Source organism: Eumetopias jubatus, unplaced genomic scaffold, assembly GCF_037043125.1.
Source record: "Eumetopias jubatus isolate StellerSeaLion01/CBP00866 unplaced genomic scaffold, mEumJub1_p1.0 scaffold_7, whole genome shotgun sequence".
Taxonomy (NCBI): Eukaryota; Metazoa; Chordata; class Mammalia; order Carnivora; family Otariidae; genus Eumetopias; species Eumetopias jubatus.
Genome location: NW_028274813.1, coordinates 36312242 through 36332654, shown reverse-complemented (window position 1 = coordinate 36332654; position 20413 = coordinate 36312242). Strand labels below are relative to the sequence as shown.

Below are 20413 nucleotides of genomic sequence, written 5' to 3'. Positions count from 1 at the left end.
TCATCAAGAGCTAATTTGGAATGTGCAGTGCCAGATTCCAGCCCCTGTTCCAGTGGTCCCTGTATTCCATCAACATGCTCTCTTACTGCCATTGTAGGTTTTGTTCATACTGCCCCAGCTACTGCTGGATTTCCCTCTAACCAGGGAGCCTGTGAGCAGAATAACATGGCACAGCCGTCACAGCAGTCAAGCTTTTGCCTTCAGCTTTGCACTCAAGCAGTAGAACTTACCACCTTTTTCACAGTTCTCCAGCCTGGTGGGAACTTTTCAGCTCTATTCTGCCGAGAACCTTCTTTGACCTATTAATGTTGAGTTAAATTCATTGGTAGGGCTTCAGTCTTGGTTTCTCCTTGTCTTACACACTGTACCATGTGTATTGTTCTTTTTCCAACAGTAGAACACCCTCAGGAGTTCTTTTCCCCAAGCAGAGTCAGATACCACCTCACCCTGGGCCTTTGTATTTATTCGTTTTCCAGTTTGAAAAAGGAATGAATTCTGAACCTTTCTCTCTGCTGAAGTCACAGCGCATTTTTAATACTTACTTCGTTTTTCAGTGGCAAATCAAGATGCAAATCTGTTCCTGGAGGTGACTGTGTTCTATTCTAAGAGTTGACCATATACCGGGGGCCTCCCAATAAATGGGAAAAGAAACCACTAACCTCTTAACATGAGGGCTATGTCTACTAAATTGAAGGATTAGTGATTTTACTCTGGTTTTCAAGTGATGGTTTCTTTTCCCTCATTTTGATATCTAAATGGACCCTTAAGTGTCTCAGTAAACCTTTTCATGACCTTTTGAATTTCATCACCTTTCCACAATATTTAAGATGTAACTATTTTGTCTGACAAGTGACAAGATAGCAGAAACCCTGACGTGAAGGTAACATGTGAAGGCAGTTTTGCTGTTTTCCATTAACATCACCAGGATCTCGAATGGTAATAAGGCTTCCCTTTTTCATATAGGTTGCCACAAATATGAGTGTTCTGCCCAGTGTGAGTGTGTATAACTTTAAATACCCAACAACTGAAGAACTGAAAACATACACCACACAGCTGGAAGACCTGCGTCAAGAAGCCAGTAATCTGCAGACCCAGGTAGCAACGTCACGTTACGTATTCTCCTCATTGCGGTATCAAAGAAGAAGGGAAATGGGACGCTGTGAATCAGTCATAATTGTCTTTATTGAATATATAGTAGAATACATAATGGAATGGGTCCTGGAATTGCAAAGACAATCTATCTCTTTTGCCAGCTCACATTTGGTTAGTGGCTGCCTAGAGCATCATGTACAAAGGCTTCTGAACCCACATCCAGGATTGGCAGGAGCAAGAAGCATTGTTTTTTTGTTTTGTTTTTTAAATATTTATTTATTTATTTTAGAGCTAGAGAAAGAGCGGGGCTGGGGGCGGAGGAACAGAGGGAGAGGGACAAGCAGACTCCATGCTGAGCACAGAGCCCAACGGGGGGCTCAATCCCAGGATCCTGAGATCATGACCTGAGGCGAAACCAAGTGGACGCTTAACCAACTGCACCACCCAGGCACCCCAACAAGGGTCATTGTTGATTAGTATTGTCCGCAGGGGTGTTCTGTGATTGGAATGGTGAGGAAGGAGGGGAGTATTGACAGGATTTCCAACCTTGACTAGATTTAATGTTGAAATGGTATGCTGTGCATATTGTTAGGTGTCCACCAGAGAAGATGGTAGGAAACAGAGTCCAGGTTGGGCTGATTACAGTTTTGGCATGCTTCTAAATTACTTGTAACTGGTCAAGAATTCAGGGTGATCGTGGGTAAAGAAAAAGGGGTGGTTCTAGCAGCTTATGCTAAAACCTAAGGAGATCTGTGGCTCCCGAACTCATCAGGGCACAGTGGCACAACCCTAGGCGCCCCCCCTTGGAGTCGTACATCTAAGGGGGCCTTAATTCTCACAGTCAGCCCATAAATGACACTTCCAACTGCCCCCTGCTCCACAGCCCATCCTGATCCTTTTTTATTGAGCTATAACTGACACATAACACTCTATTAGTTTCAGGTGTATACCAAAGTGATTTGATATTTGTATTTATTGTGAAATGGTCACCACAATAAGTCCAACATCCATCACCACATAGAGTTATAAAAATTTTTTTCTTGTGATGAGAACTTTTAAGATCGACTCTCTTAACAACTTTCAAATACAATACAGTATTATTATCTATAGTCACCATGCTGTGCCTGCCATTCCTATCTTTGAAATATTGTACCTCTTTCCAATCAACCCCTTCAGATGTCTTGACTTCTTTTCCTTCTCCAAGCCACACTTGATTTCATTAACCTACTTTCTCCTACATTAAAATGTTGGAGGCAGGGAGCAGTGGGAAGAGGGACAGTATGCTTTACTTGGGACCACACTTCCACCTGGATGGCCCCTTAAGGAAGTCCTTCATTTGGTGATTTACCTTTTAATTCCATTTCAATAGTCAACTCACTGCCTAACATTGAGTTTCTTATAAACTTGTTTTGCTCAGAGTTAACATCTTAATTTTATTTATTCAGTCTTCTACCTAGTTTGCAGAGTGTTCAAAACAACCAATTATAAAACAGTATAACGTAAATTGTAAACTTTAACAGAAATCAGGGAAAATTCAGGCTTAGGAAGGCAAGGAATCCTAATGATTTTTCTTTTTTCTTTTTTTCCTCTTGATTCAGGAAAACATGACAGAAGAAACATACATAAATTTGGATAAAAAATTATTTGAGCTATTTCTGACCCTCAGTCAGTGCCTTGGCAGGGTGGAGGAGATGCTGCAGACACCTGGGCTCTTCAGAGAGGATGTTTGTGCTCAGCAGGTGCACTACGAGGTGAGGAATTTCTAGCAAGCCCATGTGTTGGCCATTGCTGCAGGCAGCCCACCATTTAAGCCCGAGCTGAAGCCTCTTAAGGTCAGACTTCATTCACTGTGTTTTCCTCCCTCTCCTCTTTGCAGACACTGGCTCTTGAATTGAAAAAACTTTACTTAGCTATGGGTGACAAGAAGAATGACCTCGTGAAAGCCATGACTTGGCCCGGGAGGAATACCAGCTTGTTTCTTCAGTGTTTTGACAACCTCCAAGTCTACCTGAAGCACACCCAGGCCACAGCTGCCTCTAAAAGCAAATCCCTGAAAGCTGGCCTCGACTATAACCGCAGTTATCAGGTACAGAGCTAGACACTCGGCTTTCTTTGGCACTGTTTTAGGTTAACTCCCATTCCATTATTCTTGGCAGCATTCGTGAATAGAGATTGCCGAGGAAAGTGGTGAGATGTTCTCTCTGTGAAGGTTTCTAGGTTAATTCTGCTGCACATGGTTGAAGACCATTTGAAAGCGAGGTCCTTCCCAAAGCTATGGTTTGAATTTGTTAGATCGAGCTAACACACTGTTTCTTTCCTCTCTTCCATTTAGCGGTCAATGAGCGTCATAGGGGAGGATTTCTAGGTAAAAGGGAGCCATTAAAGTTTTTGAGCAAAGAAAGGACAGTCTGTGTGTTTCAGGTAGATTCATCTGGCCGTTGTCTATTGTGGATTGAAGGAGAGACCTGAGGCAGACAGACGATTTTAATAGCTTCCTAACTACAGAAAAAGAAATGAAACACAACACTGCTTATGAAGGAGTCTCGCCCACAAAATCAAACCTCAATCTGATCAGGCTTCTAGAATCCAAGTAAAATAGACCCAAGGGAAGAAGAGCATGTTGAGCAGCACTGTGGGAGGGCAGTCAGCCCAATCCAGATGGTGGGAAGCTGTGTAGAATAAAAGACCTAGTTTTTCCACCATCCCACCCAAAATCCCAGGAACAAAAAAGAGAGATGCTTGGGGAGCCTGCTGCTATTCCATTGCAACCTTTTGGACCTCGTTTAGATTCCAATTCAAACAAACCAAAAAGAAAAATTATAGGCAATTAGAGAAATGTGAACCCGTTCTGACAGTTAATAGTACTAAGGAATTATTGTTGATCTGTAGTATTTTTAAAGGGAAGAATTTTCATCTTTTAAAGATACATACTGAAACTTACACTGATGAAATAAGATACCTGTGATTTGTTTCAAAATAATCTGAGGGGAGGGAGATCAGGTACGGTCAAGAAAGCTCAGGGGAGGGGACAGAGCAGAGATGACCTGCCACAAGTCAGTAATTGTTAAAGCCAGGTGATGGTGACGCAGGGAGTCCGCTATTTTGGTATATGTTTGAAACTTCCGGTAGCACAAATATTAAAGGACAAGTAACTTCTAAGAAAAGGTCATGAAGGCCTAAATGAGATTCTCATTGTTTTCCTGAATTTATCTTCTTATGCAGAATGAAATAAAGCGACTGTATGATCAACTTATCAGGAACAAAACATCTTTACAACAGTCTCTGAATGAAATTAGTGGCCAGAGTATTGATGAACAGCTTCAGGTAATCAAGTCAAAATAGTTAAACTGATCTAACCTGGGACCAAAGAGTTTTGTGTGATAGCTGTCTTCTGAACCACTTCCCTTTGTGAGCAGTGGCAAGGCTTAAACAAATAGATAAAAATGAAAACTCTGTTGACCTTGAAAAATAACTCGTAAGTCATTCTTTATGAAGAGTAAATTAAACCAGCACAAGACCATTCATTGTCCCCTATCACCTGGGCAAAAATGTAAGTTTGTGCTGTGTTGGTGTGGGCTTTGGGAAAGGAGGCTGTCCTTCTCTTGGGAGGAGTGGTGATTCGTCCAGCTTCTCAGGGTCCATGGCTTGTCAATCAGAATTCGACGTGTAAATGCTCTTCCGCCCACAGCAGTTTCACCTCATTCATATACCCAGCAAGTATTCATTGAGTACCTACTATGTTCAGACACCGCTCTAGGTGTTGGACTTGCACTTAGCCTAAGGAAGACAAGTGCACAGAGGTAAATATGTATATAAATACTCAAGGATGAACCTAGTAGTGCTGCTTGAATCAAAAACCCTCAAGTAGCCCAAAAGCCATTAAGAGCAGCCTGTTACAAAAGCAGTGGGTGGCCTTAGGATGGCATACTGTGTGTCCCATTAAAAGGAGTCAGATGTTTTTACTGATGAGAAGAGCAACTGAGAAGCTGCTAGGTGAGGATACGGATGGCAGAGTGGAAGGACGTGTGCACTCGGCGAGTGTAAGGGTGACCTTCAAACGAGGTGGGACCACGCTGTCAGCTGTGGCTCTTTGGCAGAAGCTGGAGGTGAGGGAGGAGAAGTGGGATTTTCAGGTTTCCCTAAATTTTTTCTGTACTGTGTAATTCTTTCAAAATGAATATATGCACCTCTCTGACTTAAAGCATTTTACTTTTTTGCATCGTCTCTCACTTTAGAAAGCAGATACATATACAATGGAGCTGCAGAACTCTGAGAGCCGAGTGGCAAAACTAAGAGACGAAGGGGAGAGGCTTCATTTACCTTATGTTTTATTGCAAGAGGTTTACAAATTAGAGGTATGTCTGAGCAGAAAACATTCAATCAGTGAATTACTGTGATTATAAGGAGTAAGACTTTCTTCCCCCATGAAGGGAGTTTAGATTCATTCTCCAGTTGGATTCCTTTCATGATTGGATAAAGGTGCTTTTTCTTTTCAGGATGTACTTGACAGTACGTGGGGAATCCTGAGAGCCAGGTACACCGAACTCAGCAGCCCTTTCATCACGGAGAGTCAGCAAGATGCCTTGTTGCGAGGCATGGCGGAACTAGTGGATATCGGGAAGGAAAAGCTTGCTCATGACCACTTACAAGAAACCAAGAGTAAAGTTGCCTTACAGGCTCAAATACAAAATCACAAGGTAAGACACATGGGTCAGATTAGCTTTTCATAGACTTAAGTCTTTCTGACTTAAACAGACAGCATCCCCTTTCTTCTTTGGTGAAATATACATTTCTCATTCATTCATTCGTTCATTGTTTTAACAAACATCTATTAGAGGGCTCCCAGTATTCACTCACAATCATATTCTTAGAGGTTAGCAGGGTTCCTGGTATACTGGGAGCCCTGTAATAGATGTTTGTTAAAACAATGAACGAATGAATGAATGAGAAATGTATATTTCACCAAAGAAGAAAGTGGATGCTGTCTAAGTCAGAAAGACTTGATTGTGAGTGAAAACAGCACAGTTGCTTACATTCATGGAGCTTTTGGTTGAAAGAGAAGACCTATTTATGAAGAGTCCTTCAAACAAATTTCAAATTAAAATTGAGATACATGCCTTCAGAGCATTTAAGAGGGGAAGCCGAATTAGTGTAGGCTTTCCTGAGAACTGTGACCAAAAGAAATATATATACCTCAGTACATAAATATATACCTAGTGTAATGCTACAATAAATCTTTTAGTTTTCCTTTCATTTTCTTAAACAAAAACCTCATGATTACCGACTAAAGACCTGTAGTAATTTAAGTGTTGATGTAAAAAAGTGTGTAAGACAGTTCCTGCCTAAAGTGTGTAAGACAGTTCCTTGATGTAAAAAAGTGTGTAAGACAGTTCCAGCAGAAGTCTAAGCTTGTGACAAGTAGACCTTAATCTAAGAAATTCAGAGGTAAATACTGTATAAAGAATGGAGGGGGAAAGGAGAAAATAATATAATGAATATCTACAGTGTGTTGGGACCTATGCTGGATGCTGTTCTAAACCTTCACTGTATCCTCTTCAAGGAAATAGGAGAAGGAATTCACATTAAGAAGTTCCTCCAAATAATTAGAAGGGGCAGTTGACTATAAATGGAGGACGACCATGTAAAGGAAAGCCTTCCTGTGTAAAGGTTCTTAAGTGTTAATCTGGGAGCTTTTACATCCCAGGATCCCAATAGACCATGTCAACAAATTCCCTTTATTTGTCCATTTTATTGAGTAGAAAGTCAAGCCGGAATGTAGGAACCTCTGGCTGTTCCATGTGTGGGCTTCTCGGGCTCACACATCTATCCAGCCATTTTATTGTCTTGAAATAAATCCGCCACAGATCTACCTTTCTGTAAAGTTTCTTAAAACTCAGAGTAACCAATTTAGGAAGGTCTCACTGGAAATTGAAATTGACTAATAATGTTTGCCCTTTTACATAGGACTGTTTTGTGGAAAATGTTACTTAGGATGGTTTTTTCTTTATGACTTGTTAAAATGCCATTAATGTTAAAGACTAAGGGGTACGCAGTCAGTTTTCTTTTTCTTTCCTCATATGTTCGACTCTCCATGGCTGTCTTGGGATTTGGGATTAAAAAGCGAATAAAAGTGTATAAAAGTTGGAAGTAATTTGGTTTGCAAGTTCTCGCACTATAGAAATAAGTAAATATTAAAACCTTGTCCATTTTACAGCTTTTTTTCCAGAAGCTTGTTGCTGACATGCTGTTGATCCAAACATACTCCAACAAAATCCTTCCTTCTTTATTGCAAAAGAAGGAGACATTTTGGGCAGAACAAATAAAAGAAGTTAAATTACTGGAGGAAAAGTCACACCAATGTGGAATAAAACTACAGAGTTTGCTACAGGTATTTATTTGGGTTACGTAAACTTTGTACGTAAGCTTGGACTTCTGGAATTTTGACCTCCGCCTCCCAGTATCCAGAAGCGTCTATTTATCATTAAGCAGTAGTTAAATGGGAATTAACACTGAGGAGGGTGGAGGCCTGTTCTAGCTCTGAGTGCTACTCCCTTAGTGAAATATTCACTGAGATTTCTCATATGTAAATTAGGGAATGACAGCATCTTTTCACCTTCTAGGTTTGTGTGCAAATAAACAAAATTGAGAGCCCTTTAAGATCCTGAATGAGGTCAAATATTTGCATGAAACAGTCAGTGGTTCAGAAACAGTACTTTCTGAAGAGGACAGGCTGAAGTGGACTCCTGATAGTCTTATCTCAGTTCAAAGAAGAAAATTAAGTTTGCATAAAGTTCTTTCTCAGTTTTAAGGTTTTCACCTTTAACTTCTAAAACACAGTGGATGTTAGCTCTTAAAGGAAATAACCAAAAAGCAAGGAAATATCCAGCTTTATAATGTGATAGTGTTATTTTATGCTAGTGAAATGAATTTTCTGGTTAGCTTGTCAAATTGATATTTGTAGCAATATTTCATGGTATTAAAAAAAAAAAAAAGACCCTGTGAGCCCAAAGAGTGCCCCTGATGGCCAGGTGACCCAATACTTCAGTAGATAAGAGATTAATAAGGGGGTTATTTTTCCAACAGGTAATATTTAGTGTCTGTAAGTCAGCTCTGTAGTGTGCTGAGATCCTAGTGGTGGGCTTCCATAGACATGACGGGAACTAGGACAAGGCAAGACTCGGGCTAAGAAAATAATCCTCCCGTGATGAAGTGTAAGCCCACATTCCTCCGACAGTGGAATTACGCTCTTAGCGGCACAATTAGGTAATGTTCAGTGGGTGGGGGTTAGAGCAGGGAGGGCAGATGCAACCTCGCAGGAGCCTCTATTGAGAAAGGCTCTAAAAGTTAGCCCCTTCCTTTCCAAGCAAGAGAAAGGCTCTCTTCCAACTCTGAAGTCTCCACAGAAGTGGTGTGTATGCTGAGAGGATCCCTTTAACTTAATCATATTACTCGCTGCTCGATTTGATGAGACAAGCATAAAACATGCCAACCGGATTTCTCAAAACTCTCTCCACAAAGACGATGGAATTTTTTTTTCTATTAGATGCTGAGCTCTTACAAGGGTGGGTTATATCTCTCAGAAACCCCTGGAATCTGTGTTTTAATTTTGTATGGTCTCAGAGTTCATTTTTATTTTTATGATTAATTTTGTCATTGCAACTAGTCTAGAAAAGGGCTCCCACTGATGTTACGTTCTTGATTCTCTAGAAATGGGAAGAATTTGATGAAAACTATACATCTCTTGAAAAGGATCTGGAAATTCTGGTATCTACCTTGCCCTCTGTGAGTTTGGTGGAAGAGACAGAGGAAAGATTAATGGAAAGGATTTCGTTTTACCAGGTAATTTGCTCCTGTTGAATCTGTCAGAGGCACGGTCCATTGCATTTTTTGTTTTCCTTTGCTTTGACTAAATCGCTCACCTTTGAAGGTGAATGATTTGAATTGAAGTTCATCACACCACTCACTATTAGACATACTTGGAGAAACTGCAGATTTGATTTTGGGGCTGCTCTGCGCAGCCACAGGTCTGGCTTGGGGTGGAGGTCCTGGGTTTGAGTCCTGGCTCTTATCTGTCACTGTGTCACCTTTTTGTCTCTTAAGTCTCTTTATCTGTAGTTTCTTTATCTGTAGAATGTAGGTAATCAGGCTAGTTCTCCCTGTCTCAGGAGGTGGATATCTGGGCATGGAAATGAGTTAAGGCACAGAAAGAACTTTGTAAAACGTGGGCCACTAAACCTATATTTGGTTTTCCTACTTCAGTGAAGCCCTGTTTGGACATAGCCTGTGAAAGAGGCAATCATCTGTTATCTGCCACCAGCATTATAAAAAGACTTCAAACAAAATTTTTCTTGTGCAACATTTAGTAGTATTATCATCAAAGTCTCTGTGCCTCAAATTTTGATGCCATAGAAAAGAGAGCACCTTAAAATGGCTTTCGAGTGGCACTGAGATCATGACCAACAAGATAAAAATGAGTTTTAAGTCTTCTCAACAGAAAACTTAAAACACTTGGTTCTAACTTTTGAATATATGTCGTCAGCATCTGAGCTGTGCGGCTGGAGGTGGTTATCAGATGTCAGTTTCAAAACTTCAGAAGCAGGTGTGTTGCCTGAATAGACTCTGGGATGGAAAATGCATGAAATACTTGGCAGGACCTTGCCATTCCTCAGAAACATTTCAGCTCCTGGAAGGAGCATTTCCAGAGGTAACAATGCTCTAACCATGCTGTTTAGATGCCTGGAAGGGTACAATTGATCTCTTTCCCTCTTATTATATTGAGCATAACTCTAAGATAAATCTGAATCCTCTGGGGCCAGGAAGCTGCTGCTTAATTCTTTGTCAGTTAGCCTAGTTAGTTAGTATGCAGACATACTCTCTGAATAGCTAAGAGAATACAATGGAAAGTAGCATTTTAAACCTCATTGTGGTAAGGAACTGTTCATATTCGCCCACCTCATAGAAGCCTGATGATTTCCTGAAAAGATCATGTCTCTTAAAGTGCAACCTATGATTCTGTTAAATTTGAACTATTTTTTTCAAATGAAATCAGTGTTCTGAGACCTTTAAATAAGTTTGTGGACTTAAAAGACAGATGTTTTGTAAAGCCCGTCTAACTTACAGATTTCTTTAGGTCATTCTCAGTCCTCTGCGTCACAGAGAGATTTGCATCTGTTTTGATCGGCGGACATCTGTAGGCCATGGAACGTAGGGTCTGTGTGGCCTCTGGAGTTGAACAAACCTTGTTCATTGCTGGCTCTGTACCTTATGGGCTGAGTGGCCATTGCATTCTGACTCCTGTATATAAAATGGCATAATTAAAACTTCTCAGAGATACAATAGGGACACCTGGGTGGCTCAGTAGGTTAAGTGTCTGCCTTTGGCTCAGGTCATAATCCCAGGGTCCTGGAATCCAGCCTCACATCTGACTCCTTCCTTAGCAGGGAGTCTGCTTCTCCCTCTGCCCGCCGCTCCCCCTACTTGTGCTCTCTCTCTCTCTCTCTGTCTCTGTCTCTGTCAAATAAATAAATAAAATCTTAAAAACAAAAACAACTTCTCAGAGATATTCTAAAGAAATGTGCCATAGAAATTGCATTAGTCGGACACTCTCATCATGAAAGATGATCAATAAAACATGAATCATGTTTCTTCAGCCACATTGCAAGAGTCTTGAGGGTTAGGAGAGTGTTAATCTTTCTTCAGTAGCCTCTACTGTAGGTTTTTAATGAAGTACTTGTGAATAGATTGGCTTCATTTTTAAATAATTAATTCTGTGACTTTACCTTTTTTTAGCAAATAAAAAGGAACATTGATGAAAAGCATGCCCGGCTTTACCAAACTCTGAATGAAGGCAAACAGCTGGTGGCATCCGTGAGCTGTCCTGAACTAGAGGGCCAGATTGCAAAGCTAGAAGAGCAGTGGTTGGCCCTAAACAAAAAAATCGACCATGAACTACACAGACTGCAAATACTTCTCAAGCATCTGCTCAGGTATGTTTTCTTAGGGATGGATTGCACTCAGATTTCCACATGGTGAAAGACCTCAGAGGGATCCTGTGGTCAACCACATTTTACATGCGGTCTCCCTGTTATAAGGTTTTTCGTCAACAATTAAAGCTCTTGGGCCCCTCTTCTGGGCTAAGTGGGATCTAGGTTCTCCGAGGTTGGTTTGCTAGACTCAGGATAATATGTAATCAGCTCTATGAAAACTAGGAATTATGTTCTAAAGTTATATACCTTTATGCCATGATGTCGCTCTTTCCTGTTCTCCTCCCAAAGTTTTTAAATTAAAAAATACTAATTTTAGCTAACAGAACAGTTTGAAAAAGTCTTCAAAGTTCCTCAGAGAATTTTGTTTAGTGGACCTAATCTTGAACCCCTTGAGGAAGAGACAGAACATAGAACATTTGAATCTCCTCATCCCTCCCTCATAGGGAACTTATCTTAACTAAAGTTTAAAAGTTACAAGAGGAGTAGCATTTTCCTTGGATATTTTCCTTCACCTCCAATAAATATGTTGGTATCAAGCCAACAACAGTTTATTGTTATACAACTTATGCAAATGCTGGTTGTATTTTTACTATAAACAAATCTGTCAAGAACATTTAGTGAATAAAAATAATTGCTGTCCTTACCCATGGGTTTACTTATTTTATTATTTTTTTTATTATGTTATGTTAATCACCATACATTACATCATTAGTTTTTGATGTAGTGTTTCATGATTCATTGTTTGCATATAACACCCAGTGCTCCTTCAGTACGTGCCCTCCTTAATACCCATCACCACGCTAACCCATCCCCCCACGCCCCTCCCCTCTAGAACCCTCAGTTTGTTTCTCAGAGTCCATCGTCTCTCATGGTTCGTCTTTACCCATGGGTTTATTTTTGCATAGCTGTAATAAGAAAATGTTTTAGACCTTAAAAATGCCCATTTTGTTCTAGATTCTTCATAAGGGAGTTATAGAAGACGCCAGGAGCATCAGATTTGGGGCATGGGATAACAGAGGGTGTCATGACTTTCTGAATAATAAAATAAGAAGAAAATATGCCGATGATGCATATCCTCCATAGAGTACATTTCTAACTTTCTTTCTCTCTCACTGTGCTTCTGTTAGTTATACCAGAGATTCGGATCAGTTAACCAAGTGGTTGGAATCTTCTCAGCAAACTCTGAATTACTGGAAAGAACAATCCCTTAATGTGTCTCAGGACTTGGATACAGTCAGAAGCAACATAAACAACTTTTTTGTAAGTTGTAATAGAATATGCTCAGATAATTATTGTTGGAAATATCAGGGGGACATGACCAGGGTTGATAGAGATAGTCTCCATAATCATTAGTGGATAAGGGATAAGACTTGGGCTAATGGCATTCATCAAACTTAAAGCTATTTATTTATACTGGTCATTTATATATTTAAAATAATGATACAGTACATTTTTAATTGACCCTACAAAATGTATATAAATTTAAAACTTCCTTTGACACGGGGCATGCTTTATAAATGCAGGAAATAACTCTCTGCTTCCCCCTAAAAAACACATGGTTTTAAACTGTCATACGCAGAACTGTTATTTCTACAAAAATGTTGTTCTATGGTTTTGAGATTTTTCTTAAAGAAAGTATTACTTTTGTAGTATAAATTTATTCCTTTCCTGTATTTTTTCTCTCTTCTCCAATTTCATATTTTATAGCAATGATCACTCACCTTGGTATTAAAATGTAAATATTTTAAAATATACTTGAAAACACCTGTAAAGACAAAGGAAAGATTTCAAATATTTTAGTTAAAAATTACTTGCACTTAGTTCATTTCATGTGAACTTTGTGTGCTGTTTCTTTTAAAGTTCAAGTGATTTGGGGGCGGGGCACCTGGGTGGCTCAGTCGTTAAGCGTCTGCCTTCAGGGTCCTGGGATCGAGCCCCGCATCAGGCTCCCTGCTCAGCAGGAAGCCTGCTTCTCCCTCTCCCACTCCCCCTGCTTGTGTTCCCTCTCTCGCTGTGTCTTTCTCTGTCAAATAAATAAATAAAATCTTAAAAAAATTATTTTTAAAAAGTTGAAGTGATTTGTCTATTTTTTAAAAAATTAAGCCCCTCAAGGGACAGGAATTCCATCTCTTTTGTTCCTCGTCCTCTATCTAATGCCTGGAACAGTGCCTGACACTTAGTAGGAAAAAGCTGTGTGTGTACGTGCCCTTATGAGCACACACACACACACACACACAGCCAACCACACACACACCACACACATACATACACACCACACACCCACACACCACACACACACACACACACACACACACACACACACACACACACACACACACACACACACACACACACACACACACACACACCGAGATAGATACACATGCAAACATTCGTGATGTGAATCGAGTTCAGTGATTTAGCTTCAGACTCTAACCAGTTATTCCGACTCTTATTCTTTGCTGTTTTCAAATTCTTAACATTTCTCAATGTTCCAACTGTTTCCTCTAGGAGTTTTCAAAGGAGCTTGACGGCAAGTCGTCCCTGAAGGCTGCAGTTGTAAGCACCGGGAACCAGCTTCTCCACCTAAAAGAAGCCGATGCGGCCACGCTGAGAGCTGCGTTAGCACAGTTTGAACAGAAGTGGACCATGCTCATAACTCAACTTCCAGATGTTCAAGAAAAACTTCACCAGGTAGGTGTTTCAAGACGCAGCATTCGAATTAGCTTTCACTTGTTAGCTCACAACTCCTTTAAAATTATTTCTCTGACTCAGTAATTTTCATTGACACCACCTATTTTCAGTGCTGGTACCACTGAATATAGGTCTTAATTACTGGCCTCTCCTCCAGTGGGATCTTTCTTAACAGAGAAATCAGGCTTAATTACTTTATTTCCCAGTTTATCTGCATTGCTGTGTTACTTTATGTGAAGGTCATTGTCATTGTTTTGGGGTCACGTATTTTTTTTTTTAATTTTTCTTTCTTTCTTTCTTTTTTTTTTTTTAAGATTTTATTTATTTATTTGACAGAGAGAGACAGTGAGAGTAGGAACACAAGCAGGGAGAGTGGGAGAGGGAGAAGCAGTCTTCCTGCTGAGCAGGGAGCCCGATGTGGGACTTGATCCCAGGACCCTGGGATCATGACCTGAGCCGAAGGCAGACGCTTAACGACTGAGCCACCCAGGCACCCAAGGGGCGGGGGGGGGGGTCACTTATTCTAAGCCTGAATGCTGGGTTTGTTTTTGTGAGTCACCTGCGTAATTATGAAGCGAGACCTTTTATCAAACCAGATATCATCTCTAGTGGATGCCCTTGATTCATTTTGTCAGAGGCAGGAAATCATTTTGTCCTTGCAGCTTCAGATGGAGAAATTGCCATCTCGTAAAGCAATCACAGAAATGATTAGCTGGATGAACAGTGTGGAACACCAAATTGCAGATGAAGACTCTGAGCGTTCACTGAGTTCTGCATCTCAAGTGAAAAATCTTCTTCAGAAGTACAAGGTAATTAAACAAAAAGAGCCAGAAGCCTTTTCATTAAATAAGAAGGCAAGTCAGTCAGAAGGGGAATACGGGACAAAGAGACACATATGATGTGATTTAGAAAAACTCATTCTAGGGGTGAGGAATGGGCTGTTGGGTGAGTCTAGGCAGATGTTAGCATACTTGTTCTTCTTCTGCCTGGTTGCGTGTGGTAGCTTCCATCACCACAGGACAGAATCCAAGCTTTTAACTGGCTCTGACCCCTCTTTACCTCTCCAGCCTCCTCTTTTTTTCATTACCCACTAAGACCCTAGACTCTGCTAGAAGCAAATGAACCAGCTGTGTCTGGTGCTCTCCCTGCTCATGCTTTGGTGCGTGCTACTTCTTCAGGCTGGAATTCTCGTGCCCCACTTCTAGCTGTAGATATGCTCTCCATCATCTTTCAAGAGTCTGCTCAAGTATCGCCTGATTTGGAAATCTACTCCTGACTCTCCCTGCCAGATGAGTTTTACTTTCTGGGATTAGGTGTCTCCATGGTGCTGTAATTATTTGCTTACTTGTCTGTGTCCCCGCCTTGACTTGGCTTCTTGAGAGAGGAGCTACCTTCACCTCCCCGAAGTAGCACACCTAGCCCAATACCTGGCGTCCGGTAGATAGCAAGTAAATGTTCTTTGTGTAAGAAAATGTGCAAGGAAAATTTTATATCCTTCTACAAATAGATATGAAGGTGGCCTTCTCCGTGATGTTTGATTTCATGTAGATTTAACTTAACATCGAACAAGCCACACGCAAACACTTACTGTGTGTCAGGCAAGTCCGCCACTAGGAACATAAGAGATAAATGAAGACTCTGGTCACTGCTTTCAAAGACCTCACAGGCTGATGGATCCAGCCTCTGGTAGACGGAGGATGAATACCTTGGTCACAAAGCATGATGTTAACAAGGATTTTATTTTTATATGCTAGCACATCCTCACTTCAGTGAGCAGTAGAATCTTTGGAGGGTCCACATATATGTATTTTATAGGCTCTAGGAACCTAGCACATGCCACATGGTTTTCTCCCTGATGCCTTCAGAGAGGTGTTGGAACTTTCCAGGATAAGCCCAACAAGTATCAGGCTCCACAGAAACATGATTGGCCCCGGGGTGTTTTTAGCATTGCTATAGAACTTAAAGTCCTCCAAACCTGGAGAGTAGATTGTCCCCAGAAGAACAGAGCAGCGACCTAACTGGCAAAGTTCCTTAATGTCCTGGGTTTTCTGGGGGAGTCTTAACTGGAGACCTCCCATCCTCTCATTTCCACGAGCCTGCAGGGTGGCTCTGAATTCCGGTGGAGCTCTCAGGAAGCCACTCGCAGGAACCCGTTGTCAGTCCCTGCATCTTGATTTTGGTTCAGATAATGCAGCCACCATACACGATGCCACCTTTGACTGTTTGAAAGTGGCAAGTCTCTGTTCCTAGGCATGTGGAATTCTACAAGAGACTCTCCGCTCAAAGACATTCGGTGGGATTGGAGGGTAGGGTAGAACATAACTCCAGATGGATGCCCCTTGATTAATGAATGCGAGTTTGACGCCCCCTGGAGTGCACCAGAGGGGGATCCGGTTCCACCTACTTCAGTTCAGGTTTTGGTTGTTTAATTTTGTTTGTTTGTTTTAGGAGTTCAGAATGGAAATGGACTACAAACAATGGATCGTTGACTTTGTCAACCAGTCATTACTTCAGTTAAGCACCTGTGATGTAGAAAGTAAGCGCTATGAGAGGACAGAGTTTGCAGAGCACCTGGGAGAGATGAACCGCCAATGGCAGCGGGTACATGGAACTCTAAATAGAAAGGTGTGCTCATGTGTCACGGTTTGTGTGATTTGGCCTTTGCAAAATACCACTTTCTGAAAAATTTTAAAAAAGATATTCATATGGTTAACTTACAGTGAAGCCTAATAATCCTCTCCATGATAGCCCTTTTATGAAGCCTATGTTCTGGCATTCTCCACTGGTGCCTATAAGAGCATATGAAGAAGTTCTTATTTCTTTGAGATTTCTTAGTGGGAAATTGAGTTAGGCAAGTGAAGAGGAGAAATTTTATTTAAGAAGATGTCAAGGATTATGTGAGACTACTAAATGGTCAGAGATTTTGACGTTTTCTGTGAAAGTAAATGTTCAAAAGTGGCAAAGCTATTACAGCTTTGAAAAGATTATGAAAAGGAAGAAAAATGTATGTGGCCTTTTGGTAGATTTTCATTCCATGACTCTGAAAATATTAAGAAAACTCATTCTTGGAGAAATATTCAGTATTTATACATAATTGATAGTAACAATTGGTTGATTTCTTCATGTGTAGAGAATGCATACAAATGGATTTATATAATTAAGATTCAAGTGCATGAGTGGACAAAGAAAATAGTTCACAAAAGAGTAAATTTATAATTAGCAAATCATGGAAAGATTACAACTTCAATTATCAGGCATTCAAAGTAAACATGTAACATTATACATTTATTAAATTAGAAAAATTTAGTAAGATAAAGATAAAAGCCTGAAGTTATCCCATTCATATGCAGATAATGGCTTACATACCCTTTTGGAAAGCATTTAGAAAACTTCAAGAACTAGAGTAATAATCTTATTTCTTAACCTAGCCATGCCACCTCTTACACATTTATCTTAAGTAGATAGCCCTTCAGAAAAGGAAAAAATACGCACACAAAGTGTTCAACATCATTTATACTGGTGAAAAATGTAAAATACTTTAATTTCCAACTATAGAGGAATAATTAATCACATTATACTGTGTCCATTTGATAAAATATTGGGCAGGCTTTTAAATTAATATAAGGCATATGTCATAACCAATCAAGCAAGTGCCTATGACATATTGGAAAAGGAACATAAAACTTTACATATACTGTGATTGTAACCTAATAAAAATTGTGAGCAGAGAAATGAGAAGAATCACAGACATTAAAAATAGTCATTATTTTATTAAATTGATTATTTGTGATATTTTTGATACTGACTTAATTTTTAAGCCACTCTAATGAAGAGTGTCTAGGGAAAGAAAGTTTTCTTAAGTTTAAAGTATATCAATAGATAGTGCAATGAAAAAATATTGAATGTTAGCAACATGATTTTATTTTGTACAGGTATTATGGAACTCCAAAAGAGCCAGCTTGCTTAGGTTAGCTTTCATTTCAAATGCTAAACGGGATTTTAATTCTATTTCCTAATTTATGAATCTTTATTCCAAAAGTAATTGGGAAATCTAATGCTAAATATGAGGGGAAGAAACAAAATTATTTTATTAAAATTAACTGTCACGACATTTACATTTTAAAGCATGTGGTTTAAAATAAATTTTTATTATTTATAACTTATAGATACAACATTTAGAACAACTTTTGGAAAGTATCACTGAGAATGAAAACAAAATACAGATTTTGAACAACTGGATGGAGGCACAAGAGGAGAGACTGAAAACTTTACAAAAACCTGCAAGTGTGATCTCGGTGCAGAAGATGCTCCTGGACTGTCAGGTGAGAAGGCCCACGGCAGCTGTCCACGGGGCGTGGCCAGGCTGGTTATGTGGCCATGTTGTTTAGTCGCTGCTTCTGCCCCAAGGACTAGGGTAAGCGGCTGTACTTTCTGAGGGTCTCCTCCAAATCCCCAGTTACTTCCTTTCTTATATAAAATAATCCTCCATGGGTTTTACAAAATTGCAAAATGCTATTTTTTTATGACAAGCGGAAGAAGGTTTTTTCAGTTACTATTGTTCCTAAGCCCTGAATGTTACTCCTGAAAGAGAATGTTCAAAGGGCATTTTGATTTGATGTTTTCCAATTTGTGTGTGTGTGTTTTATTAACTTAATATTTACAAAATTACTCCAAGGTTTCCATTATTTTTAGTGTTTCATTCTGTTTCTTCAGAGGAAAATAGTGTTCTTTTACCTGCTGTGTAATGTGTTCTGAAAGGACCACTTGTCCCTGGGAACCACTGTCTAAATCACATTTGAGCTTGAAGCTCTTGGCTGTGCCCTTTGTTTTGCTCAGTTGTCATTTGCCAGGTCACTTAGTCTCTGAGATGCCCTCACCTGAGTGTAGGTTAATCCTCCTTGAGTACTGCCGGATTGTGTCCCTCCCTATTGAAAACACTCCAGCTGTCCCTGTCACTGTAGCTGGCACAGGTTATGCTGCTTCTGCACCAACTGCATGAGGGCATGACACGACTCCCTGTTGGTGCTGGAAGGTCAGCTCACACCCCAGTTCTACGGAGAAGGTTCTAGAAGAATACTGGGCATGCTATGGGAGCAGCAACGCTCATTAGGAGAGATCTTTGCAAGTGGTCCTGTCCTGTTTCTAGCCATTTCCATTTAGAATTCCTTCAGCCATCTCGTATTTAGCATAACTCCGGCCTGGAAGCTGACACTCCACAGGTCCATGCCGCACCATCCTCCACCAGCCACCCTGGTTTCACTTGAGTTCTTTTTTTTTTTTTTTTTTAGAGAGAGAATCTTTTTTTTTTTTTTTAAAGATTTTATTTATTTATTCTTGAGAGAGAGAGAGGGAGAGGCAGAGGGAGAAGCAGGCTCCCAAGGAGCAGGGAGCCCGATGCGGGACTTGATCCCAGGACCCTGGGATCATGACCTGAGCTGAAGGCAGACGCTTAACCATCTGAGCCACCCAGGCGCCCTCACTTGAGTTCTAAACTATCCACGGCATGGGGTGTCCTCACTGTTTTCCAGATGAGAAAATGGAGGCTTAGAGGTTTGATGACTTAATGTACGGTCAGACAGCCAATACCAGGCAGACATGGAACGGGGACTCCATCTCCTGGACTCTTTCTAATATACCATGATGATAAGGATTTATTACCTAGACTCTGCCAAAATCTAGACCCATGTAGTAATTGAAATTATTGCAAAAATTGAATGTATTGTGATTAAAATGCCTTTAGGTGTGATGTTATTTAATTATGTACCCTAATGGTGTTTTTACTCGAAAAGGGCAATCTCCTGTCTCTTACACCTCATTGTTCTGTAATGTTGTGCATATGAAAACTTTTCTCTCTTGCCCTTTCAGGATATAGAAAATCAACTTGCAATTAAATCCAAAGCCCTGGATGAGTTGAGACAAAGTTACCTGACTTTGGAGAGTGGGACAATGCCACTGTTAGAAGACACAGCATTCAGAATTGATGGGTTATTTCAAAAAAGGAGCAGTGTTATCAACCAGGTACTAGAACTAAGTATACCATTTCTCTTCATATATTCTTTCATCTTTTATTGTTGTTGTTTAATCACAGAAACTCACGCCACGTTAAAAACTGAGGAGTTGCTCAGAGAAATACTAGAGAAAAGCATTTCAGATCCCCCTCTTTTTTTGCACTGGATAATTAGAGGTAGAGCCACCAATTCTAACACCATTGGCAGGCTAGACATCCATCTGGTTATCTTTGTTTTGTCTAATGTACTCACAGACAAAAATGTCTCCACCCCCAACCCAACAAAGCATCTGGCACTGTTTCCTGGCCAGATCCATAGGAGCAGCTAAGAAAAAGCACATCCAGGGAGGAGCCTCTGATCCTGTCTCCTGTAGCCTCTGTTAAGGCGGAAGCATGGTCAGCAAATGAAGAACTCCAGAGGCAGGGAGAGGCATAGCATGTGGTGAGAAGAAAGTAGAGAGGAAGAATGTAGAAGATGTCTGGTCATCTTATGAAAGACGTGCTTTTTGTTTTTGTTTTTGTTTTTTTTATTAGAGAGAGTGGCAAGAGAGAGCACAAGCAGGGGGAGGGGCAGAGGGAAAGGGAGGAGCAGACTCCCTGCTGAGCAGGGAGCCCAATGTGGGACTCGATCCCA

General features: G+C 40.4%; 1 protein-coding gene across 1 annotated transcript in view; it reads left to right on the top strand.

Moving 5' to 3' along the window:
• SYNE2 (spectrin repeat containing nuclear envelope protein 2) overlaps window positions 1-20413 on the top strand; it is a 261213-nt gene that overhangs the window by 172533 nt on the left and 68267 nt on the right. The window contains exons 70-84 of the mRNA XM_028101704.2: window positions 964-1095; window positions 2691-2843; window positions 2969-3178; window positions 4315-4416; window positions 5328-5447; window positions 5589-5789; window positions 7307-7480; window positions 8800-8931; window positions 10882-11078; window positions 12206-12338; window positions 13590-13772; window positions 14435-14581; window positions 16221-16397; window positions 17939-18094; window positions 19638-19790. Of these exons, the coding sequence (XP_027957505.2) occupies window positions 964-1095; window positions 2691-2843; window positions 2969-3178; window positions 4315-4416; window positions 5328-5447; window positions 5589-5789; window positions 7307-7480; window positions 8800-8931; window positions 10882-11078; window positions 12206-12338; window positions 13590-13772; window positions 14435-14581; window positions 16221-16397; window positions 17939-18094; window positions 19638-19790 (2370 nt within the window). The remainder of the gene's footprint in view (window positions 1-963; window positions 1096-2690; window positions 2844-2968; window positions 3179-4314; window positions 4417-5327; window positions 5448-5588; window positions 5790-7306; window positions 7481-8799; window positions 8932-10881; window positions 11079-12205; window positions 12339-13589; window positions 13773-14434; window positions 14582-16220; window positions 16398-17938; window positions 18095-19637; window positions 19791-20413) is intronic.